Here is a 26468-nt window from a genome sequence, read left to right as displayed (position 1 = left end):
AGCTCAGAGCCTGCACAAATGGAACAGCAGCACTTCCTTGTTGTTGTACTTTACAGCTCCTTGAAATGTGCTGTTATTCCCTCCGAAGATGGTAATTGAAAGTTATAAGTCATAAAAACTGATTTATTCTTGCTGAAGGACTATTTAAAATCATCTGAACTAACTGAAATTTAAAGTTTAAGAACCACATCAATAGTTCCACCCTCAACATTTATTTAGAAGATGTTTCGAACAGAGCAATATGATATAATTTAGAAACAAATTCAACAGTTGTTTTTACTCCCTCCGAGAGCAGTTATTGCCTGTCAGATAATTAAGTGACTATGCCAGTGACAGAATACACAAAGCAGCAGGGAGCACAGGAAAATACCAAAGCTTCTTGCAGTCCATGGGCTTCCAGCAAGAACAACCTGTCTAATACGTTAGAGAGAGAGAATTAAAAGACTTGATCAGAAAAACAAGAAATCACCATGGAAACGCTCTATCAGTGTATTTCATTCTGGGTGTGATCAATTCAGATGATTCCCAGCAAATTTTATGACACATTACAAAACATACTGTAACACTCTATCTCACCTAAACATTTATTTAAAATCTGTAAGTCAACTAAAAATAATAATATACCTCGAGTAGCTACATTGAATGAACAAAAGCTGTTCATGGAGCTTCATTCCTCGCTGAAGACTCATATCAAGAATCCAGCTACTCTATTCAAACCAGACTAATGTGTATGTGCAACTCTGGACACCTTTGAAAATATTTTCTTCAATTATGAGACACTCTATGAAAAATAAAGAGAAATGCAGGTTCTTCATCTGTAGACAGGAATGAAATGAATAGGAAATTTTGGATTGTTGAATTTTGCTTCTGAAACAAATATCGTCATTCTAAATACCCAGATTCCTCAAAATGGAAGATGTTGAACATTGCAACTGCACAGCTCTGTTAGATGCAGAACTGGCATTAGCACATGGATTTTGGACACACTCAGGGTGGGATTCCCAGTACAGCCAGTCCCTAAACTGACTCGAGCAGCCCTGTGACCACAGGCTGGGTCAGGCCAGGGAATGTCCACAGGCATTTATAGGGGCTGTGGAGGAGACAGGCAGAGCAGAGAGCCAGCTCCAGGTTTTTCTCACTGTCTCTCATTTCAGGGGAACTCCAAGAGATGGTATTTCTTCCATGGTGATTTCTCTACGGCACTGTTTACTCCCATATTCTGTAAATAAATTTATGGATTTGTTTTAACCTATTACTGAAGACTCTGAAGAAATTTTGTGAAAAAAACAAAACCGTCAGAAACTTAGGCTAAACCAGCAGAAGCTAAAATTGAAACCCCAGCACAAAAGTTATTGTGTGAGCAAAGCTAAGAACACACCAAGTGCTTTTCAAGAGCAGAGCAGTTCTCCATAATCCTGCCAGGGAACAGAAGCAGTCACAGAATGCTAAACCCTGCCAGCACCCTAACGTGGCCACCACAGCTCTCCGCATGTGGCCATGTCCTGCTGTTCTGGTATCTGGCAACAAGCCTATTTTCTGAAGGAACATACGGTTTCTGACAGAAATGAAGGTGTTTCCTCAGAGGTGAGCTGCTGTTATAGCACCTGGGATGAATTCCTCTCCTCAGAATACAGAACCAACCAGAAAATTTGGGTCCTGTGCTCTGCTTGCTGCAACGCTCCACACATTGAGAACATTTCTCTGGAAGCTTCGAATTACCATGGAATTCTTCTTGGGGATTTTTTTGTGCCACTGATTAAAGATAATCACGAGAAGAAAACTATGGCTACTAATTGTTGAAATTGTAAGAGAATATATTGAGATGATTATCGACTTAATGAAGCTGGCATTGAAATACATTTTCCTGATCTGCTTACTCTGTGTACTGTCTCCTAACTGGATAATACTCTGTGATTTACTCAGCCTCAGTAAATAACAGACTGATCTCCTTGTTTGCAAATGACAGCAAACATAGTTCCAGGAAAAATCATAAAACAAACAAGCACAACATGCAATGCAAGTATCAACCATTTCGGGCTCCGTGAAAATAAGCGTTGTAGAGAAATGCTTGTTTCAACATACTTCAACTTGATGCCAATTACAAATCTCATTCTGAGTTATTTTACTAATTAAAAATAGTATGGGGTGAAAATCTTACATTCATGTCTTTTTTTTCTAGTGCAAATCCACACAGATTGAGTAACAAAGCTAAGATGTGCACCTTCTGAAGAGGAAAAACTAAAATGATCAGTGAAAGCAGTCCAGCCCTTCCCCTAATTTCAGTCAAGGTTATTATCCCTGAACAAGTTTTTGAAATGATTTATGATTTCATGATTTTTATGATTTGCTTCTATTTACTCTGTTCATTGAGAAGAACCTTTTTTCCACTGAAGGAGCACAGAGGGAAGACTGGTTGGGTTGGGTTTCCTCCCCCCACTCTAGCAGGACTATTCAAAATTCTGTCTGTGAACATCCACTCTTCTACTACATGAATTTATTCCAGCTTCACTTCTCATCTTCCCAATACAAGCCCTCCTTTCCAGGCTCTGGAAATTTTGCAGCATCCATCTCAAGCCACTTCTGATTCTTTCATGGATAGAAGATCACCCTTGCAAGAAAAAGCAGCCCTAGTTCTGCACTGTGAGGGTTTCCAGTGTGAGGATGAAGCGTGAATCCAAAGCATTTCCAAGTGCCTCTCAGAGTTTATCAGGCAGCTGTGATCTTATGATCCAACTAACCAGGATTAGTTGTTCTTTAAACAAACGAAATGTAGCAGATATTACTCTTGTGGGACAAATGATCTGTCAGTAACAAACACAGATGATGTAAAAAGTTAATGTTGTTCTTCATTTCCACAGTGTATACAGAAGAAATTAACTCTTGAGTTCCACAGATGATCAGTCTGTAGCAATACTTGGTGTAAATTTAAAATTAATTATGTTCTAAATGCTGTACACATATTAACTAATTAATCTCACAAAATGTGAAATAGATTTGTAGGCATTAGCATATGCCCTGAAGCATGAGATTTCATTACCTTTACCATTATTTCAGCTTTCAGAAAGATAAGTGTGCACGGCAACACAGAATGATCCAAAGGAAAAAGAGGTGGTTACCTGCACCCAGAGCATTTGATTTGAAAACCTTCCAGGAGCTGCAATATTCCAAAGCTTGAGTGCAAACACACAAATGAACATTTATGTAAATCCACTGAACACATCACTGGTACAACTCATGGTAAAACACCCCAAACAAACCAAAACCCAAACCCCAGATAATCTCCTTCTGTCATTCATGATGCAGACCCTGTGCTCGATTTGGAAGAATAAGAGGAGCCATTCACACACCGAAATGGCTCAGGACAATTCTGATGTGAATCAGAGGGCAGCCAGATCTTCTGTGATCCTCTGTAATGGTTAAAAGATTGAAGCACAAAGAGCTTCTTAAGTGTGACTCTATTAAAGGAGCAGGAACTGTTGGAACAGAAAACAAACGTCAAAGGGAGAGGGTGCACCTTCAAAGCTCCCTCAATGAACTCAAAGATGTAAATTTAAAAAACTTATTAAAATACTAGATTTTATATTAGCATTTATAAAGCACAAGCCCAGAGTCCTTTTCATAATTCTGGTAAATCCCTTTTGCAATTTAATAAAAAAAGAGATTCAACATTTGCATCTGAGGAACGACCCAATGGATTTTTTTTTTATAAGATCTGCATGTGAGTAAAAACTGCAGGGAAAGCACTTTGATGTGATACAAAGGGAGGTTTTATCACTATGTTATTTCAGAGGTGTAAATGAAGTATTAGGAAATGAAAAAGTTGAAATTCTTAGGAATTCACCTGGCAGCTGGCTGGGTACCTCAGATCTGTTGCTGTGCTCTTTGTTTTACACGGTGCAGCTGCTCTTTACCCTCACAAGTTACAGAAAAACCAAAGTGCACCAACAGAATGAGTTGTCTTTGCTCTTGGTGTAGAGCAATCCATCTGTGCCATCTCAAACAAACCTATCAAACGAGCAAAAATGTGCTGCATTTGATGAAAATGAGTATTTTTCTACAGAAATTAATAAAATTCACACCTAACAGTCACTGGGTGTGTTAGAGCAGATTAAGTGAATATCCCATGGAGCACATCAGGTTTCAGAGGAACTGACAGCACTCAGACCCCACAATTCACTGACAGAAACCTCCCAGCAAGGAAAAGAGAACTCTAAAAGCTGATCATCAATCAGAAATTTTCAGACTGATAAAATAATTTTGCTTAAATAATTCAAAAATTCAGGCATGATGTGCAGACCCCTTATCCATCCAGCATCACCTTAAAGGTTTCATGAGAAAAAGCAAAGTGTATTTTACACACTCCATTTTCTGCTTTATGCTCGGGAGCTTCTTTTCTACCCAGGAATTTTTTCGTGAATAACAGTGGCTTCCCAAAGAGACAAGAGGATGACAACTGGAATTGTACCTTTATGAATCTTGATTAGTGAACCTTCAGCACCATAAAGTCTTTTATTTAGTGAAATTAGCACTGACAGCTATGGATTAGAAGCTATCAGGCATTCTAATATTAAAGCAACACTTCTCTTTATTTCTCTGAAACAAGAAAGTTTTGCCAACTCCCTGTTTTAATAAAATTATGAGTGACATATTAGTTTATTTCTTGTGTTAGAATATTTCAATCACCAACATACAATAAAGACCTATTTACAGGATTTCCTCAAGGTATTTTCATTGCTTCTTCTAAAATAAATTAAAAATTCCTTAAAATCAGTTAGTTTACTCTTCAAATAATGCCATTAAAACAAGAGTTGGGTGTAGTCAGTACCAGATCTAAATCTCAGCAAAGCAGCTGCACAATATTCTCTGCTCTCACCCTCTTGCTGTGCACCCTCAGCCATTTCTTACCAGTTATTTATCATCCCCCTTGTGCAGCAGGTTTTTAACTACATGAGTGCAGAAAAATCCATCTGTGTGAAAATATAGCTTGAATTGCTCATAATTATGCTAAACATGAATAAATTATTGATAAATACTCTGACACAAAGATGTGAGGGCAGACATTTTGTTTAGAAAGTGGGTTTTGTGGTAAATACTGCACCAGTGATTACATGATCTGAGATCAGCCCTGTGAAAGCCCAGAAAGAAGCAAGAACTGAGAATTTTCAAGGCACTTCCATGAACCTCCTTCCAGGTTAGACCTGGGACAGAAAGAGTTTGTGGCAAGGGACACAACCAAAGATACAAAGACTCACAAGAATTGCAGCAGAATTTGGAATTCTTTTATTGTGGGATCACCCAACAAACCAGGGAACAGAGTCACTTTATTAAAGAACAGTTGATTTATCTGAACTTCACCAAAATCCAGGGCTTTAGGAGCTGGCAGAGATAGGCAGTGGTTTTGCCATATTCTGCAGTAGCTTCATGAGATGCTTCATGCTAGTGGAAATTCCTTAGAGATTATTTGGAAGCCTGGGAAAATCAGCATTTCTCCCCTTGTACCTCAACACTCGATGGAGACTCTAACAGTCCCCTCTCTCCCCCTGTTTTGCAAGACAAATCATCTTCAGTTTAGTTTCAGCATGTTTATTAGTAAATATGATTGATTTTGCCCCAAAATGCTTCCTTGTAAGCCAACTTCCCCCTGTGTTGATAAGAACTGTACTAGAAGATGGGAGAAGGTGAGGGTTGTTTGTTTGATGTAAGGTCTGATAGGAAAGCAGCTTTTCAAGATTTGAGATTTGTCTTAAATGGCTGCCTCACTTCTGAACCAAAATAATACCAAACTCCAGAATAATGATTTCCAGTCTAAAGCAGTTGGAAGAAAAGAAATAAAGCTGATACATATTCATATCAATACTATATTCAATTAGTTGCCCGGTTACTCTCTTTGATACTGAAATACTCCACACAAATCTACAGCAAAACAGCGTTTTCAAATTGACACTGCTACTCCTGGCTGATTTAACCAATGGGGTCTATAAATAGTGGTGAAACAGCAAGAATTAGGAGAATCTGAGCTCTGGAGCAGAAAGATGAGCTGCAAGCTTGGGGAAATGGTTATTCTGGGGCAAAAAGTGTGGAGGAAATCAGACTTTGGAAAGCAGAAACTCTGGGATAAGACTACTAAGGGACAATACTGCACCTGAAAAGTGGAAGCCTCCACCTATTTTTAGTCCCCTCAGGGCAGGGCATTTTCCTGTTCTTTTTTGTCACGGCCCTAGTTAAAATAATAGTAAAGACACTTGATGGAAACAACCAATATTGACTGCATATGATGGAAATTACTGACATTTCCCTCTCCTCCATCATAACATTTCTGCTAAGTTGTGAAAAATATGAATAAAGACATAAATGCATTAAAATTAAATGTACATAGAATTTTAGAAGTGTATTATGAGGTTGTTGCTGCAATATCTGTTGGGTAAACAGAAAATGCAGCTGTCTAACAACAGCCATTGAAACGTGTAAGTATCCCAATAAACTCTGCTTCTTGAGGCTGCTGAGGCCAGTTTCAGTTCCCATGGAAACAGATGATGGATTGCCAAAAATGAGATTTGATGTTTTAAAATAATCAGTGATTTGAACTAGTGATTGCTATGAAAGTATTGCAGTCCTCTTGCAGTGAGGAGGTTTTATGCAGGGAGCAGGGAAGGAACACATGGCAGCTGGCAGGCAGCAGCAGAGTTGTTAAATTCTTGCAAATGGTGGTGGTTGCTGAATGACAACAGCAAATGCAGTTTCTTGAAAAATCATTGAGTAAAATCTAGCAAAACCCTATTTTATAAAGTGAATAGGCTTTGAGGTTTTAGAAAAAAATACAAAAATGTGGTTGAACAGCCCTCAGATGCAATGCTTTCAAGTGCTTTTCCTAAATAAGGTCACCTTTAGACCTCAGTTCTGAGAATTCAAGGAGCCAGGCACATTCAAGCTAGAAATTGCTGGATATTTGTTCTCCTGTGTTATTTCTCAATGACACATTAGGTCCTGATTCTACAAATAAGCCACAACAAACAGAAATAAAATGATGGCAACATTCAGTTTTCCGGAGATTGGAGGGGAGTTCTAGGGGGGACACAGGTCTGGGATGGATCAGTGGCAGTACAGGGGGGGTTGCTGGGAGTTTGGGTTGAGAAGCTCAGCAAGATTTTTTTGGGAAGAAACTAAAGAAGAGTGAGGGCCATGCTCCTGGGCCACTGACACTCCTGAGAGGTGAGGGAAGGAAAAGATTTCCTCCAGCATTTCCACTCCTTAGCCTTTCCCTTTGTCCCTGCTATGATGAAAAGCAGGTTGATTTATTCCACTCTTTCCCCACTCAAGTGGCAGGAATTTAGAGAGGAAAACAAAGAGAGGGAAGCTGAGCAAGTGGTGGCTGTGCTCACCCCAATAAACAGGTGCCTTGCTTGTCTGTGTCTAGAGTTGGTCCTTTCATGTAAAACAAGGGATTTGTGTAATACATAAAAATAGCCACTGGTGTGTATTAAGAAATAAAAGGTAGCACTAACAAGGAACAGACAAATATATTTCATATAAATTTTGGCAGAATTCGACTGTTTTCTCACTTCCAACTGTAAGATGCCTCTGCAAAGTTTCACCAGAGCCAAAACTGCCTCCACTCACACCGACCAGACTGACCCACGCAACACATTTGCAATGTATTTCAATTCATTTGGAACCTGTTTGGTGAAGGCCAAGCACAAAGCAGCTCCACTCACAACTCTGGGCACCTGGGATAAGGCACAGGCTGCCAGCTCTTGCCTCTCTCTGCAGCACTAATTAATGTAAAACTGCTCCACATTTGCCCCCATGTAGCAAATTCTTTAAATTCAAGTTGAATCCTGTTAAGGAAATAGACTTGATGCAAATCAACCACAAAAGCCACAATACATCCCCAGAGTGCCAGGTTCTGTGGTTTGGGGTTTTTTTTTTGTTTCCGGAATCACACAGCAGTTTTCACTATAAAAGTAAATCTGCCAAAATGAAAGGCTTTTAAAGTATTCCACATAAACCTGTATCTTAAAGTTACAAACTTATATGTCTTAGCACCTTTTCACATCACATAAAAATCCACTGGAATCATAAGGCAAGACAGAATTTGTCCTTTCCTGCATAGAAAGAAAATTAACAATCCTTTGTAGTACAGAGTCAGAAGTACAGACAGACACATTTTACTTCAGTCAGTTTTGATTAATAAAAGTTGATTGGTAAACATTAGACACTACCTTTTGCTATATTTGATAAGTCACAAGCATTTTGCATCTATTTCCATAAAAGCAGAGATATGTGAGGGGCCATAGGAGATAAACTGTTCCTGGGGATTTGTGAACAATTGCCACTTTTTAAGCATAAAGCAATAGTTTTCTTTTGCATGTTTGCTCTTAAGAATGACTGCGACACTTTTAAATAGTCTTATCTTGGCTGCATATTAAAATATTTCCATTTGTAGGCAGAGTAGTTCAAAGATTGACAGAAAAATGGTTTTCCACAAAAGCACATTAGTTATTAAAGGATTATATTCATGATTTGTCCCTAATAGCATCTTTAGCTCTCATTAGAAAATGCATCAGATGCAAAAAGTGAGCCTCAGAATACAATGACAGTGAGTCTTCATATTTACCCACCTCTAGATTGAGGATGGTTTTTAAAAAATAGTACATAGTTCGCTTTCAAAAAGTAATGCTATTAACACTTCTTTCACAGTCCATATTTTCTCTCTGAAAGTACATTTGTCCCCAGAAAGCAACAAATTCATAAATCAATTTCTACTGCAAGCTGTGATAAGTAAATCATACTTAGAGCAAAAAAGGTTTCCTTCTAGTGACACTTCCATTGTCTTTGTTTTACAAATTCCAAACCTATGATTAATAAGGGTAGGAGCACATAAAATTATTTTGTTCTTTATATGTGATCATCAAAGGAAAAACAATATCCAACAGTCAGATTTTCCTTTTAGACAGTGATCTTTGAAGTTTTATTGAAATTTACAGCTGCTGAAGATTGTCCTGAAAGATACTGTGAGCAGCTGAGGCCCATTAAAATACAGTGTTAGTTCCAGGCATCCACTTTTTTCTAGCAAGAAAATATGGATTTTACAGTGCTACCGTAATGGCAGCAACTTCCCCTGGCTTACGAAAAAAAAAATATATTACAAAACCCTCTGTGGTTTGTGGTCCAAATCTGTAATGAAACATATTGATCAAATCCCAAAATGTGCCTCTCATCTCATCAGCCCAAGTGCCTCTCCTGGGAAGAATCCCCTTCCAAATGAGCCTTGCTAAAAGGCATTTTCCTTGGCAGCAATGTTTTCTTTCTGCTGTCCCTCTCCCACCTACAAGGGGCTGCATTGCTCCCACCCACTCTGCACTCAGCATCCCACGGTCCCCAGGTTCCACCTCAGCCTTCCTCCCCCTCATCAAACCAACACACAGTTTCACCTGACAAGCTGAGAGGTCTGAATAAATTAATTTCTGAAACATATGTTTAAAACCTGCAGCAAACAAATTATGAGCAGAGAGGAAAGCAGTGAGGTTGGATCTAGACGAGTCAAACAGCTTTGGGAAATAATCCTGGGATTTGCTTCCCCTGGGGTGCTGCTGTTTCCCTCTGCTGAGCACAGCACACGGTGATACCCACAGCAGCCCCTGACAGACAACAACGCTCACACAGCCCCTGACAGTGCCAGGACTCCTCAAACTGAGCACTCTGAGAGATGATGGGAGATTTCCCTACAGTCCTTCATATCCATCCAGGCCTTGGGGATAACAGTGAAACTCGATGGAAGATGATTCCTGGCACTGCCTGCTCCTCCAAACTGAACTTACTCAATGCAGAAGTTTGGTTAAATAAATTAATTCCAGGGTGGTGATGGATTTTATTTAAGGGAATAATTTAATTCTACCAAATATTTTTCTTTTCTTTTAATGCGGAGCCTGGGAAAGGTACATACAGATAAACCCAATATTACAGGGGTTTTTCACATCTCTTACTGCTGCGAGGTGTCACTCCATAATGTCAGCAGACAAGAGATCTGCAAATTTTTATTTTTTAAATTATTGCTTAGGTAATACATTGCACAGTTGACAGTCTCTGAATTTATTGTTCAGTAATGATAATCATCACAATCTTAATGAAAGTATTATCCAGTGTATGCGAAAAGTAATTATGTGCAACTAGCTTAAGTTGTATGACAGGCTTGTATTTGCAGAGGAATGCACTGTGCTACTAGAACTTCTCACAGAAAAATGAAGTGGTGTTTGTTTTAAAGTGAAAAATATATACATGGCACATTAAGTCATCTGCTATCATCAAAGCAAAACCTAAGCTAATGCTATTATCAGCCCCAAATTTGATCTATTATTCCGAGATACTTTAATTTTTCTCATCTTTTAAAGCCTACTTAGCTACAGCTACTTTTTTTTGAGGATGCCATTAATATGTTTACAATTTTACTTTGACAAATGTCTAATAAATTTGCACCAGCTTTGCTTATTTGCAAGATTTTGTGAGTGTTCAAAACCACAGCAAGTCATATGAGACAGTTGCTTGTGCTTAATGTATTTTCATTTCCACAATCTGCCAGCAGCTTCAGTCTCTAGGAGTTAATAATGACCAAATACATCCAAAAATGAACTGATCTGAGTGCCAAACACAGATTTTAACCCATGTGTACCTAAAGGCAATGCAATTCAGCATCCCTGCCTAGTGGGATGAAGTGCATCTGTGAACTCTTTTGGTTCCTCAGGAGTTAATTAAGTGACTAAATGTCCGTCCTGCTGAAAGGGACACCCCAGAAGTGCCTTTATACACCAAAAAATGAACTCTCCAGTTTTGTGTCAGACATAATTCCACTATCAAAAGACATGAGTTAATATTCACCTAACTGCAGCTTACATGGAGAAAAGCAGTTTCACTGTAAGGAAGTTAATGAAGACAGTAATAATGTCTGCATAGAAGTTTTCCTCTTAAAGAAAGTGAGTTAAATGAATTGATGGCTGGAATGAACCTTTTCTCTGAAAAGTGCTTCACTTAGAGAAAGGTAAAAAATCCTCTAAGAGTACTAAGAATTTAATTCCTCAATGCCGCAAGTGAAAGGCAATTGCAGACCTTGATGGTGCTACTGTCCTTTGTGCCTCTCCAAGGTACTGTTTGTGCTCGTGTAAAGAAAGTTAAATGTGCTTTGCTTTTAAGCCTGATGAAGTACAGCCAGGCAAGGCAAGCTGAATACTTGACATCCCAGAGTAGCAATTTCTTTTGATGCAGTCACCTTTAGAGAGTTGCTGGTTTTGGTAAGATGTGCAGGGAAACAGGCAAAATCATCCCATCAGTCAAGACCCTGGATAACAGTGCAGCTGAAACTCCACATTTCTCTGCTGGTATATTTGGAAATGAATCTGTCTGGGTGCAATGTGAAGTCTCTTCTAGAACTTCTTGGGGAATGTAGAATAATAAGAAACAGCTCAAACCCTAAATCTTCTCCTTGCTCATTTTCTCCTGTTCTTGATCTTTTGGTCTTCCTCTCCAATTCTCCACTTCATACGTTTCAAGCATGTACAGAGCTTCTTTCTATTCTAGAAACACCTCTTGAAAATACCAGGCTAAGGCTTTGGTGACAGAGAATGCATAAAAACCAAAATGAATGTACACCCACACTGCACTAAGCGAGGGGGGAGGATGACAGTGATTTTTAGGACTTAAATTTTTAAACACACACCATCATGTCCCACTGACTCTGCTGCAGATTTGTTAGTTGCCTTAAGTCACAAACTATAACAACAACCCCAGGAGTATGTGCAGGCCATTTGCTTCACATTTTTATATTATACAGGGATTTGTTGACTTTACCTGCCCACTCATTTAAGAGCAACTTGTCATCCTATTCCTCTTTTTATCTGGAGGCTTTAACAAAATATTACAACACCATTAGAATAGGTACTAATATGTGGTTGTTTGCTGCAAAATTCCACCACGAGTAACACCAGCAGTTAAATTAAATAGAGGATGCAGTTTGAAAAAAATTGCCTGGGTCCCAAAGGAAACTTTTTCCCAGAAAATGTCACAGCCATGCACACCCTCAGAGCAGGATTTACCATCCTGCCTAAAAAGAGGTGAAACCATAGCTACCCACTGAATCTTTTCTCCCCCCCATCCTGAAAAACTGACAAGGGCACGCAGTGACAGGACAAGGGGGAATAGTTTTAAACTAAAAGAGGGTGGATGTAGGGAAGAAATTTTTCCTGATGAGGGTGGTGAGGCCATGGCACAGGCTGCCCAGAGATGCTGAACAGCTGGCAGAGCCCCTCCCCATAAGGGTCCTAAATACTGGTACACAGTAAAAGAGAAATATATCAGCATTTACTACCTTAAACCTGCTAGGGAAACCTTACTGCAGAGCCAATTAAATGACATTTCCTGAAACATCTTAAGAATTTCTGACTTTTTATTCTCAGAATTGGTGTTACTTTTGATCTTTTGTACCTCTCACCTAAGGACAACTCTGTTCCCACATCAGTGAGATGAATCCATGCCAGAGCAGCTCTGTGCACACAAACATAAGATTATTTTTATGGCATAAAGTGGTGCAGTGTTAAGTACATGTAAATTAAGGCTTTTGCATGAGAAAGGCTTAACTTGATCAACCATTTGACTGAATTTCACCATAACCACCACTGTTCTCCCTCTTTTTGGCACTGTTTATGTCCTCACACCTTGTGCACCACAGCAATGTCACTCCCAGAAATCATTATTACAGCTGACACATGAAATTATGGCTGATTGATTCAGCCAAATCATTGTAAGCTTGTTTAAGAACATTAAAAAAGCTTTATATTGATTTAGCAATATAAGGTACTTTTAATCAGATTAAAGAGCATCGTACAAGGTGGTTGTATCAATTTCCCTGATCAGTTTAGCAGGAGATCCAGTGAGATTGATGCATCAGCCTAACTGGATCACTGGCTAAACTGATCAGGGAAATTGCTACCTCCTGGTGCACAAAAAACAGTGAAATGCACAACTTGTTCCACAGGTAAGAAACAGCTCCCATAAGATATTTCTACATTTCTCACAGTTTTATATGCATCCTCTCCACATGTCAGCTTCCCTATATTTATAGGGCTGCCATATTTACTTTCCAAATTTAACAGACAGCAAGATGTGAGTGGATGCTCCCTGTTTTTTTCAATATTTTGAGACCTACTGCACACAGAGTGCTCTGATGATTGGTATGTGTACCATAAATCTGTCACTTGCTGAACTTACCAGACTCACTATGCACTATCTATCAAACTTCCAAGAAGGTTCACACTTCCAGCATGGGTATTTCAACTGCAGAAGCACTCACAGATTCCTACACAGGCCAGACAAATGTCCTCAAATGTTCCTTTTAGACAAAATTTCTGACCAGGGAATGGAATTTATATGGAAAGCTTGGGGCGTATTTCACCCCTGCTGCAGCCTGTGTTGCAGTTCTCCCATTTGTAAGCATGACCACATAGTTACAGGTGATTTTATCCCAGCAATCCCAACAGGGTAAGGGCAAGAGTAAAGCACAGCAGGTGAAAATCAGGATCTTTATGTTATTAAATACATGACATATGCAGCTCTACTTGCAATTTTCCTAAACTGTAAGAGAACTCAGGCAAATCTCATTTTCAGGCACTGCAGCCTTGCCTTGGTCACTCTGCTCTGTCCCCTGTGAGGGTTCCCAGGAAGCTCTCAGACACCAGGATAACAAGGCCTTGTCACCACCTGCAAATTTCTGATTGGCATATTCTCAGCATCAACAACACAAAATTTGTAATGTGGCAGAAGTGGAGGAAGTAGATCCTTAATGGTTAATAACTCAGGATTTGTTACTTAGCTCTCTTCAAGAGATTGCCCAGGAACCCATTGTTTCATCTTCCAGCTGTTTCTCATCAAATTACTATTAAATTATTCATAAATTATTACACAGTTTCTTCACATCCCTGCAATACTAATTTTAACAGTTTCAAAGCTACTGTAATACCAGCTTTCAGGTTTCAAAAAGGCACATAAGCAGCAATAAAATATACTGCACAGATTACCAAAATCCAAATTCAAGAGAAGTTTTCCCTTTCTAATATGAACTCTGAAGCCTCAGCAGCCCTGGAACACAGAAATATCCCATTACCATCACTTGCTAGCACATCTATCCCTTTGAACACATGAAAATGTAATGCACAGTTAAAAACTAACTAGCAACATTCCTGGCATTTCAACAGCTTTCTAATAAATGAGACAAGATTTAATCCACATTTTTTAATGTTACAGCCAAGCCCTTCAGTCTCTGAATGAAACTGTGCAGATAAAAACATGGGATGGCTTCATAACTGTTTCAGAAAAGGATAAATGAGCACACCTTGAGATAATAACTAATCAAAGTGCAAGTACTGTGTCGTTAGGGGTGAGCTGCTAATTAGTAAAAAAGAAATAAAACTGTCATTGTAGGCTAAAAATTAATGAAAAGAATAAACAATATCTGGAATTTTATTGTGAGGAAAATAGTACTAAGCATAACTGCAACACAACCCCACGGATTCCTATATTAAAATAAAAAAGCCTCAGAATTCATTAGGTTAGTGCACTCAAGTAAACGTAATTGAGAGATGAACATTTCCTTTCTCAAAATGTATCATGGAAATGAGTAGCGTGAAGGAAGCGCAGACATTCTGCAAATCCAGCCCCTTATGCTGCACCAGCACCATTAAAACCACATGAATTATTTTGTCAAACTGCTTTAGAAGTTCAGAGACGGTCTTAAAATAGTAATTTATCTCAAACTTAGTATGAACACAACTACTTTATTCTCTTTAAACCTTAATTAGTGTACTTAAAATGTAAGCTGTGTTATCAAATATAATTAATCATATTTTAGGGTGGGTGTATTTTGAGCTTTAAACTGACTTACATTCTGCTGCTTGGTATGATCTTGTGCCCGTCTCTAAACCACGTCACTTGGGGCCTTGGATGGCTGAGGATGTGTGGGAAATTCAGAACTGCAGCCTGTCCTTCAGTCACTGTTTTTCTCTGGTCTGTGTCCATGAAATCTCCCATGTCTGCAAAGAAAAAATGAGAAGTTTTGTCTTTCTCCCTATTTCTTTCCAGGGGACAGAGAAATCACCGTGTTTCCCAACAGCCACTGGCACTGATATTTACTCGTGGGACACTGTGGATCATGGGACAGCTTGGATTTTGATTTATAGGGGCAGATGAACACAAGGCATGAAGGAAACCCCAGTGCTGTTGCTGCACACAGGCAGAGCATCCATGAGCAGCCCTGTGTGGCCCCTGTGTTCTTGGGCAGTAACTGAGGGATTTCAGTGAAAATGACATTTTAATGGAGGTTTGTTTGCTTTGGCTTTTTGTTTGGTTGGGTTGTTTGCTTTTTTTTAATCCTTAACAATAAAAAAGAAACCCCTGAAATGCAAAGGGATGCTCATGGTGTACAAAAATGCGTCCATTTTTTGGTCACCTTTTATTTTTATCCACAGCTACACAGGCAGACAAGCAGCTCTTCCACTGCAGCCAGGCCAGTGGAGAGTCAGACCTAAGCAAAGATCCCAAAAGGATCCTGGAACCCCAAGGCCACAGTCATGCTGGAGGCTGTCAGCTCTGCTGGCACGACACTCCCAAGCCATTAGTGCATCCCTAATGTTAGAGAGCAGCTTTTAACAAAAATGTTAATGGAAGAAATGAAACTACCCTTGCAGAACCTCTGCCTCTGCAGGCTTTATTTCACAGGCAAGTTCAGGTATCTGGGGAGACCTTGGAAAAATTCAGTGAATGTCTTTTCCTTGTTTTCCCATTGCCTTTTGTACCACATTCTTATCCATTAAAATAAACAGGGCTGTAGGCTCTTCCTTCTTCACCCTCCAAAGAACTTCTCTGCATTTTAATTTGATTTAAACTAGGAAACTGACACACAGAGAACTATTCCAGCTCCTGTCACTGAATTCCCTTTTCTTTTAAAGGACAAGAGGGTTCTCTACAATTTCTGTGCTGCAGAGAAGGATGCAAAAGACACAGAGAGGAGAAGACTACTATCAGGTCTGTGAATGGCAGGAGATGAGAAGAGACAGAACAAGAGCAGAAATTAAAAACACATGGTATTTTAAAGAAGCTTTAATCATCTTTGTGATTTTCAAGTTATTTATTCAGACATAATCAGCATTGTACTTCCTCTGCTGCTCCAGATTCCTTACAACTGTAATCAGATCAGCTACTTGAAAAGAAATTTCAAACTGCGGAGGTGGATCTAATTAACTTCACTGTCGTATGATTATTTTAGTTTCCACAATCCAAGAGTTTTTAAGCCCATCCTGTAATTAAGATTTACTCAGCAGTTTTCTCGCAAAGATCTGTTCCCATTCAGTTAAGTAATATGTTAGCATGTGTCGAGAATATTTTTTAAATTATTTAACAAGTTCCCTGCTACTTCAGATATCTAGGACATGGAAAATACCTCAGATCTTTCTCAGTGCCATTATAATTACACCTTTCAATTTTTCACTAGAGATCTTGAGTTGAAGTGTATTGGGAAGCATCCTCTACTCACTGGCAAAAATAGATCATTTCTTGTGAATCCTTCTGAGTTAAATGTCTAACATTTAATTCCCCATAAGTTTTGATGAGTTGCTATGATGATTTTAGGAACCCCTTGGGATGTTGCTTTCTGATAGGTGATGGAGAATAACCAAAAAGTAATGTATGATAAAATATCAGGAACTTCATTATATCCATACACAGCTTAAATCAATTAATTTAAATCAAAAACATTAAACCACAGAAAACAATCATGTGGCTTCAGTTGCTACCCTGGGTGAAGGGGAAAGAGGGTATTCAGAACTTGTAGAACACTTTCATCTGCAGGAATAAGGTGCAAATCTGACTGGCAATTTCACTATAGAAGCCATTCATGTCGCAAAGGCTCAAGACCAAAGATCTCCCAAGTCACACAGGATCTGGTTTGCTTTGCCTCAATGTCTCTGTCAGTGAAAATCAACGAATAAATGAACTGATAAATAGACTGCTTAATTCAGGCAGATTTAAGAGAGGACCTTTTAGCCTCATTCAGCAATGCAGGTCTACAAATTAAATGGAAGGAAAACTAAAACTGAAGTGAACAATTGCACTTCTTACTCTCTCCAGAACAGCAACACACACACACACAAACCAGCCTGGAGAGACAAAACTCTGCATTGCAAACCTTCCCCTCCTTCAGAGGGGAGTAAAGCTGTCATTTCAGGAGACAGAATTCTTGAGCAGAAGAATCAAGGAAAAGTATTCCTGTGTCTCCTTCTCACTATTGTTCCCACAAGGACTTCTCAGGAATTGCTCCCTGCACTGTGCCAGTATTACTGCTGGCATAGCTGGGTAGGGAGCTGGGCAGGGAGGAGCTGGGAGAGAACTCCTTCAACAGCCCAGCGAAACAACTGTTGCTCTTTTCGAAATTTTGGAGAAGTCTCCCAGGCCACAGCTGCACAAACACATTTTCCTGCTGAGCCTAAAGGGAGAGAGCTCTACTGCTGTGCAGGAGCAGCAATGATTAGTGGGATGCAGGAGGAAATGGGCATATTTTTCCCTGGGACTGCTACCAAAGCCTTTGTCCCCTGAAACCACATCTGGAGATGCAACTTCCAGAGGCATCCAGGCTCCTCCAAGGGCTCAGTGCTGCACAAGGAAAGGCATCTCACCCTCACCTTTCCCTGCTAAATCCCCTGCTCACCCCACACCTCACTCAAAGTTCTGTTCACTCACACCAGCTTTCAGTAGAACCTCTGGGACCTGACAGAATTCACTAAAACTGCAGGGGGATATTTGGAACAGGACTTGCAAGGCTCTGACCCAGGTCAGAGTGAGCCCACGGTCAGTAGACAGCAGGGACACAAGGGCTGGCAGAGGTCAGGGAAGGAAAACACCATTTTAGCAGCAGTTTATTTTTACTTTAGCTCCCAGCAGCTCCAAAACAATAGAGAGACCAAACATCAAATTACTGATATTACTGACATTACAGATATAGTAACAAAATCCACTGTAATGCAGTAAACTGATGGACATGATAGCAAAGCTTACATAATACCATTTGCAACTGGTTTTATTTTAAAACACAGGAAATTCCATGTAATTTCCCTCATTGACATACTGATTAACTTGAATCAGTTCCTTCAAATTGGGTATCTAATAAATAATTCAATTTCTCTAAATTCCACTTATCAAGTGACATTTACTACTACTGAATTTCCAGTTGCTGACCATGAGGAGAGATCTGATCCATGTATGAGATTTCTTAGGCACAGAAAACAAATCTGTCTCTTTTTAAATTTCTTTTATGCTTTTACTATGGAAAAAGAATAAGGCCTAATTTTATTATTATTTCCAAAAAAGTTATTCGAACTGTATTTTCTATCTATTAACTGAAAAAAAGGAAATCAAGAGTATAATTTCTTATGTCACATTCACTAACACAAACTCCTGAGAAAACCAACTTAACCTTTCCAAATGGCAGCTGGATTTCAAAAATTCTGCACAGTCCAAACTGAAGTGCTGCAAACATTGGGGGGGTTTGCTTCAGAAAGGGCTTGAGAACAGAATTTTAAAGTTTTGTTGTGAAACTGCTGATTTTGTATCACGAAGACTATGACCTGAAATCTTCCTGGTGCCATCCCCACCATCCCATTCCCTTTCAGATGCTGCTGCTTTCCTCTGGACTTTTTGTTGTTGTTGTTTTGATTGATAGTTCTGTGCTGCATGGCCTTCCTTAATCCCTGTGTATTCAGGGTGAGCTATAACAGTTCCCTCATGTTACAGATATCTCCAAACAATCTCATTTTCATGGCTTTGAACAGCTCAGTCTCAGTGTTGCACTGCTCTGAGCTGCTTCCCAGATGATAGCTGACGTATGAAACTTCTTGTGTGGCAATATTTAAAAATTTGTTAAATACGACATCCAACACCTGTTCAGACTAACAAATGTTATCATACATTGGGGTTTTTACCCAAAAAGAAGCTAATGAGCACAGAGTGACCCCCCCCTCAGACATACATGCCACTTGGACTTGAGATCTCCTCTGCAGCAGTGCCCCCATCCTGTTCCGCACGATGCACTGGTAGAAGCCAGCATCAGCCCTCTGCAGAGCTGGGATGATGTACCTATGAGGCAAAAGGCACAGTCAGAGACCACTTCTTCCTATTTTACACTTTGTCTTAAATGCTTATTGTATTTTACTTGCAAGCAGTGCAATCTCAGGTCTTTGGTTACAGTATTGTCTGTTCTATCCAGATTTTTAAAAAACGGCTAACAAGAAATGCATTAAATACCCTTGAATCTCAAGTTCTGCATAAGATAAATGCCAAGTATAGCAAAAATTCACATGAAAGACAGACTTAAATTTTTTTCCCCTAGTTTTCTGTACCCTCATTCATAAGGCAAAGCAGGTAAATAGTTCAGAGGAGCCACAAGAAGACTAAGTGTGGGTATCAGGAAGACTTGCAAGAAATATCAAAGCTTTCCAATGAAATCTCCACTGTGTGACCACTGAAACTCAGAGGAACCCTGGAACTGCCACCGTGGGCTGCACATTGTGTTTGCTCTGCCCTCAAACAGACACTTGGTCCACTAATCTCACCTTCCTCATTCAGCTACATCTGATTGCTCAACATGAAAATGAGCTGATAGGCACAGTTTTAATGGGAATAAAACACATGAATAATAGAGATAATCCTGCATTAAACAAACATTAATCACAAGCGCATATTCCCCCAGTCACCTTCAGGAGATATTATGGCAGGATTAATGAAAGTCTTTATGGAAGATAAGGAAAACTGCTGAATTTTAATCTTCAAAATTTAATTCCACTAAAAGAAAACATTTCTTCTTAGACTCAAATATACTGTGCACACCCACCTGCAGAGCTTAATATCTGGACAGGATCAGGGAGCGTAAAACAAAGGAGGCAGAAGATTCTGGTGTGATGAATGCAGGCTGTAATCACAAAATGCACCCCTGCAAATGGGTCCCACCACCAAACACAGGGAGCTAAACCAGAGCCATGGCCAAGCTTTAGGAACCCCTGGGATTTCCAGAATCCCCTGGCTGCCCATGGATACGAGCTGTGACTACTGTGACCTCCTCTGGTCACTGCTGTGACCTCCCCAGAGCCAGCAGCATGTTCCCTCCTGTGGCTGCGGCAATTGGCACCGGGAAGAAAAGAAAGATCCCAACCTGTGCTCTGTGTGGGAGTCACAGCAATCCCAGCACACAAATAATGACTCTGAACCAGGAATGTTGTTGCCTCTTGCCTGACGAGCCTCACCACGGGGAATGGAGTGAGAAAACAGGTGAAAATACAAGGCAGAGGATAGAAATCAATAGGACAGAAGGACTCTCTAGTTCCCTGGAAAATAATTTCCTTCTCTGCCAGGCAGAAGATTGTTATAAAACATCATTATAAAAAAAGAAAAAATAAACTGAAGATTCTGACAAATATTGAAAATTAATTTTTACAGTTCTTCTTACCCAATAGTTATACATTAACAATCTTTCTTCCTCCCATAAAGATTTAGTGTCCTACTTGACTAACACTTATTGCATTGGCTTTTCTATTAAATAAAGCCAAAATTAAAGGCTTCTTTCCTGAGTAGTCATCGGTACTAGGACAGTAATGCAGAGTTAGTTTTGCTGCCACCAGGACAAAACAAATCAATTAGATCAGAAGTGTCCTACTTTGGTTTTCTTTTCTGACTTATTAAAGTTTCAGCAGGAAACATTCTTAACATGTTGCCTGAAGAAATGAAAATCTTTTAAAAATTTACAGTGAAAATCCCATCTACCTTGGAAATTCCAAGGCAGCCAAAACCTAGAGCAGCTGGATTCTCAGTGGACCTACTGGGTATAATGTGCAGGTACAGCAAGCAAAATTAGAAGGATTAAATAACAGAAGCAAAAAAAAAGAGATAGGCCATGTGTTTATATCGTGTGAAACTAACTTGAAAATTGCAAACCTGGGCAAGGGATAAATATTAATGGAATTCCTGATTCTGTGTTTACCATTTTAAACAGTCTTTATGGACCTCATATGTCTTATTATTTTTTAAAAACCCACTTTTCTATTGACCTAACAGTCATAATACTGCTTTTAAAGTGCTATGCTTTCCCCATTCCACTTGTTTTCTGATCTGCAAGAAGGGATATAAATAGTGCTTTCTAAGCTCTAAATAATACTTTCTTCCCCAGAATGAGTTGAAATCGAAGGTTAAAACAATTCCTTACAGTGACAAGACATAATTTTACTTTATTTTTGTCTACACTCAAACTCTGAAGATAGATCTTGCCATGGTAGAGATGCCAGGAGGCTCCTTGAGGTTTCTGGGGATGTCTGCAAGGACTTTGGAAAGTCAGCCCCGACTTTTTCCTCATTTTGAATGGCACAGCCAACCAGAACCTGGCGTTTGGGAAGTTTCTGCAGAGAGATGGGAAGTGACAAGCGGAAAAGAGGAGCTTCAAGGGGAGTCTCCCTGAGCGTGATGTGCTCCATCACCCCTCTGCAATGAGTTTCAGGAGGGAGTGGCATCAGCCACCTAAGGAGGAATCCCAGCTAACTCTTACAGCTAACGCCTAATTTAAAATTTAAACTCTCATTTTAATTTTAAATGCCCTAAGAGTTAAAAGCGAAGCTATAGGCAATGGGATTTAATAGTCATAATTATGGATACAGAATTAAAGGTAAATGTATTTTATTAGATATTCATGTTACTTTTTCATCTACTCAAGCTTTTTAACAAAAGACTTATACATCAATTTAATCTAATTTTGATGTAATTTTTTTAATACAGAATCAGAATTAAAATCTGTCCAATGTTAAAAACATAATAATCAGATACTTTTAAGTAATTTGGTTGGAACAGTATGGCTGCTTAGACATAACCTTAGTTTCTTAAATTCCAATAAATCAATTTATTCAGGCCACAAAAGCAAATATGGAAGACACACCTGGTCCAGAACTTAATTCAAAAGAAAACAAAGGGAAAAAAAAAAAAAAAAAAAAAAAAAAGAAGAAAACAGAAAAAAGACACTGCCTGAACACTAAAGTCTCTAAACTTACAGACAGAACCAAAACTGCTCCTGCAGTCAGCAGCATTGATTTGTTTTCATAACGTGTATCTCAGATCACAAAGAACTTATAAGGTTGTTTTATAGATTCTTAACACAAAGTAGTGTATGCACAGTCACTGTAAAAGCCAGGCTGTGCACACAGCCAGCTTCGTTAGACAAAGACAAGCGGCTCCTCCAGGGTCACCAATGTCACAATGCAAAGACTCCAATTAGTTCTTTACTCACTTGGGGTGTTATGATAATATATTTTCAGCCTGTTACAATATAGACATTACTTTAACTGAGACACACTAAGTAATATCAATTACCAAAAATCTTTGATTGATGATTCAAATTGCAGCAGAAGTCACTTACTCAGGGAAGAGTCGTGCATTTAAACAGTCTATTTACCCAAGAGAACTGCACAGCAAACTGTTATGGGGTCAAAGGTTAAATCTTGCAACTGGAATTTTTATGTCTGAGCACATCTTTCTTTTGCTTTCATTCATCCTATTGCACCTATGCCATTTTTTTGGAAGCTTAAAGTTTTGCATCTCTATAGAATCAAAATCCTGTTTAGCTGATCTCTGACTGTGGTGTAGCAGTAAGGATGCAATTTCTAAATTAATATTTTCTATCAATGTTATTTTATTATCATAAACCAGCAGCTTCCTCTGCACCAGATCTTTTAATTAGAAACAGAAATAAGAACAATACAAAACCCGCAGAATTAATAAATATGGTTTGAATAATGACCTGACATTCACAAGAATAAATTAAATGCAATGCTAAGAAACAAGGGACTGACTGCAGGTATGTGCACACACAGCTTGGGAAAGGTGTTCCAATAACTGATTCCAGCTCACACTGCCATACACAGTAAAAGTCCAATTTTGTATTAGGATGTCCACTTGTTTAAGAAATACCACGGCATTCTGATCTTATTTCAAAATGTCACACATCCTGACTCAGGTTTCTCCTAATACCATGAAATGTCAGTCTCCCAGTACCTAGCACATTTGCAGGGCTGGAGTTGTAACCTTTGCTTGCTGTTCATTCCATGTTCATGTGTTTGTCCTCCCACATAATTTTTCCTCCTACTCTCTCAGCATCTTACATGGTCAAGGGCTGCTGTCAGCTCCTTCTACCAAGCCACTACAACTGACTCTGCTGTTGATGATCAAAACAAGTGGCATTTGCACAAAGCGATGCTCAAACATTCTGTGATTTGTTGTGTTGTTAGAGATCTTTTCATTTCCTAGAAAGTATTCACAAATCTCCTCTTTATGTGCATGTGGCTCGAAATCCACGTCCCAAAGGCTTGAGAACAGCAACCATTAATAGATGCAGGGACTCAGCACTAAGAGGGGTCATCCAAATCCAAAGTCTTGCTTTTCTAGGTAACTTCATATAAATCTAAATGTTTAGGTTTAAACAGTTGCTAAATACCTTAAATGCTAAACGACCCCCAAAATTTTAGAAAGTCATTTAAGGGAATTTTTCTCTACTGCTTTGTAAAGGTAAATAGCATCAAAAATAAAATTTTGAAAACCTTTGAGAAAAGTAATTATGGAACTTATCTTGTGTAACAACATAGAACTTTTATATAATTATCTGCATTTTTATGCCAACTTATAGTGTAATTTCACACACAATTTTCCCCTGCCTTAGGCCATGTATCCCAAAAATGCAGTATTTAGCTTGGTTTGCAAAAGGTACAGGTGTTGTACACAGGCTCCCTCTGCCACATACCCACCCCTCACAACTTCTGAACTCACCTGGCAATTTCTACAAAATTTGAAAGCATCGAGTTAAGTTGCATAAAAATTAAATTTCCGTAAGGTTACAGAAATATCCATTTGCATGAAGAAAACCCAGTTAATCCTCCCACACTACAGAAAAGCAGACAAAACTTGGCTGTCTGACACGTTGATACTTGGCCAGCCATGTGCTGCCTATCAACAGGAATGAGCTCTGATAAGCCACACTGTGGTTTTTCTCCTGTTTGATGGAATGTCTGTGGGATGGGGAGGGAGGCAGGAAGGAGGTCCTGGGGGTAAACTGCACAATCATTAAAGAGCAGTTTGTTAAACTATCAGCTCCATTTTGGCATTCTTAGAATTGAAACAGAAAGTTCTGTGTGGAATTTAAGACAGACCACATTCCTCTAGATCTGATTCAGATGAACAGTCCCAGGGAGCTCGGCTCTGTTCAAGGATGAGTTCACACATCATATGTAACATTTAGCTAAGGAATGTGTCTCCTATTTATTGCAAACACAGGTAAAAGTTACATCTCCAGCAAAAGGCACTTTTGGTACTTAAAAATTCCATGTTAGCACCCATGCTTTGAAGCGTCAAATCTCCTTTTTAACAAAGGAATCTCATCTCATCTCATCTGTTTACAAAGCCCACTCTTCTTTCATAATAAACCCCAAAGTTCCTGTGTCTGTACCTACAAAGCTGTTTGAGGCATTGGGAAATTGAGGGGGTTGGGTTTGGTTTGGGGTTTTTTTGCAATTACACTTGGAGAAGGTGATTCTATAGATGTGATTTACTTGTATTCACTGGAGTAGGAGGTTATTTCACTGTTGTTGTGCAACCACTTGAATTCCAAGGGCCAGCTGCCTTCGGCAAGGCACGTAAGGACCAGGCGGTTTCCTTCCAGGTGGATCTGGGGCAAGCCTGGTTCTGTCTTGAAGAATGGTGCAACATCCCCTGAAATACAAAGGAAAAAAATGGGTTTGGAGGCTACTTGAGAAAATGTAAGGGAAAATTACCGATATTTAGCTCATTTCTTCTCAACATGGTCATCGTAAAACAAGAAACATGATTCAGTTAAGGCTTGCACTGGTACTTTCGAAACTAAGCTTTTTTTTTAGGGGCTGAATTACCAAGATCTTGATAAACTTTGTCCTTGCTCGCTCAGACAAGCTTTTGTCCATGTTTACTCTTTCTCCATATGAGAATTCCAATATTGTCTGCTGTGGAAGGCAGTGAACAGCCCTATTGGCTTTTTTTCCCCCCCCTTCTCCTTTCTGAGGATTAAAACCACTCAAAGCTTTTTTTTCTTTTTTTTTTTTCTTTTTTTTATTTCTTGAATAGAAACCAGAAGAGTAATCTTGGATAGAAATTATTATCACAGCAGGAAAAGTCTCAGGGTAAATGAAGATTCTTGATAGGGAAAAGAATTTAGAAAAAAACCACCTCAAAAGTTTAATGTGTTTTTCAATGTTCTTGCCAACCAAAATATGTTGAATTATATTACCTGAAGCTACTAGCACATTCTGAATTAAAGTACTTCAGTAATATGCAAGGGTCACATGTACTCTCAAACTCTTATGTATCACAAATAAAACACTCCAAGCAGCAAAATTTTTGGTGGTTAAATTGCCAAAGCTCTGCTCAAATACAGATTGATTCTGAGTCCACACCTGCTGGAGATCTACGCCAGTCACCTCTGGAAGATGAAGGTTTTCACACTTCGTAAGTCAAATTTCTACTTGCAACTATAGAGGAACTACAGGCTTAATTTTAGAAGCTTATCAATACCTTCTATACCCAAAATTTACAGAATGGCCTCAGTTGGAAGGGAGGCCAGTTCCAGTTCCACCCCCTGCCATGGGCAGGGACACCTTCCACTATCCCAGGTTGCTCCATCCAACCTGGCCTGCAACACTTCCAGGATTTTATGATTATACATAAAACACAGAAGTTATATTGAAAGTCAGAAATTTAATACAAAATATGAATAATATTCAGTAGGTAGAGAATACTGAGCTCTGCTTTAAAGAGTGCAGGGGGTGTGAGGGTACTTTATACATAAAATACAGAAAAAACCCAAGATATACAAATGTTGTCCCAGTGCAAGTAATGTTTCAATTAAACTGCAAACCTTCCTTCCAGAATTTAGTTTATACAGGCTCAGGCATTTTTATACTTGCTATTTAAAGAGTTTAACCTATATTTTACAGTTTGGAGGGAAGTGCCCTCATGCACTATTCAAGGCTGGCAGGAATTTCTGAACCCACAGGTCCCAGAATCACTGATAGCCCCAGGACACTCCCAGGAGCTCAGGGCAAGGGGTGCTGGTGGTGGCTTCCCAGTGAGCCTGGTTCCACTGGGGTTCACAGCCCAGCCTGGGGATATCAGCATCTCCAAGCCTTTATCTTTCACTTTGCCTCTGCTCAGGGAATTTTTGTGACTTGGCAGAGCACATGGCAGCACAGACTCGTTATTAAAGGGTGCTGGGGCAGAGCTGGGCTCCAGCTGAGCGTGGCCAGGGAGCCCCAGGCCCACTGGGGCCAAAGGATCTCCTGCAGTGGGCTATAAATCAGCCAGAGCTCCCCACTCAGCTGATGAGT

The 26468-nt window shown here is 39.4% G+C and overlaps 1 protein-coding gene across 7 annotated transcripts in view; it reads right to left on the bottom strand.

The window, feature by feature from the left end:
* Nucleotides 1–26468, bottom strand: part of SDK1 (sidekick cell adhesion molecule 1) — a 387822-nt gene that overhangs the window by 255146 nt on the left and 106208 nt on the right. For all 7 annotated transcript variants that reach the window (XM_039560133.1, XM_039560134.1, XM_039560135.1 and 4 more), the window contains 3 exons: nucleotides 24663–24822; nucleotides 19058–19164; nucleotides 14924–15071 (listed from right to left, as the gene is read on the bottom strand). In XM_039560133.1, coding sequence (XP_039416067.1) covers nucleotides 14924–15071; nucleotides 19058–19164; nucleotides 24663–24822 — 415 coding nt within the window. The remainder of the gene's footprint in view (nucleotides 1–14923; nucleotides 15072–19057; nucleotides 19165–24662; nucleotides 24823–26468) is intronic.

This window comes from Corvus cornix, chromosome 14 (assembly GCF_000738735.6).
Source record: "Corvus cornix cornix isolate S_Up_H32 chromosome 14, ASM73873v5, whole genome shotgun sequence".
Taxonomy (NCBI): Eukaryota; Metazoa; Chordata; class Aves; order Passeriformes; family Corvidae; genus Corvus; species Corvus cornix.
Note: the sequence above shows the minus strand (reverse complement) of the source record. Positions and strands in the feature narration are given on the sequence as shown.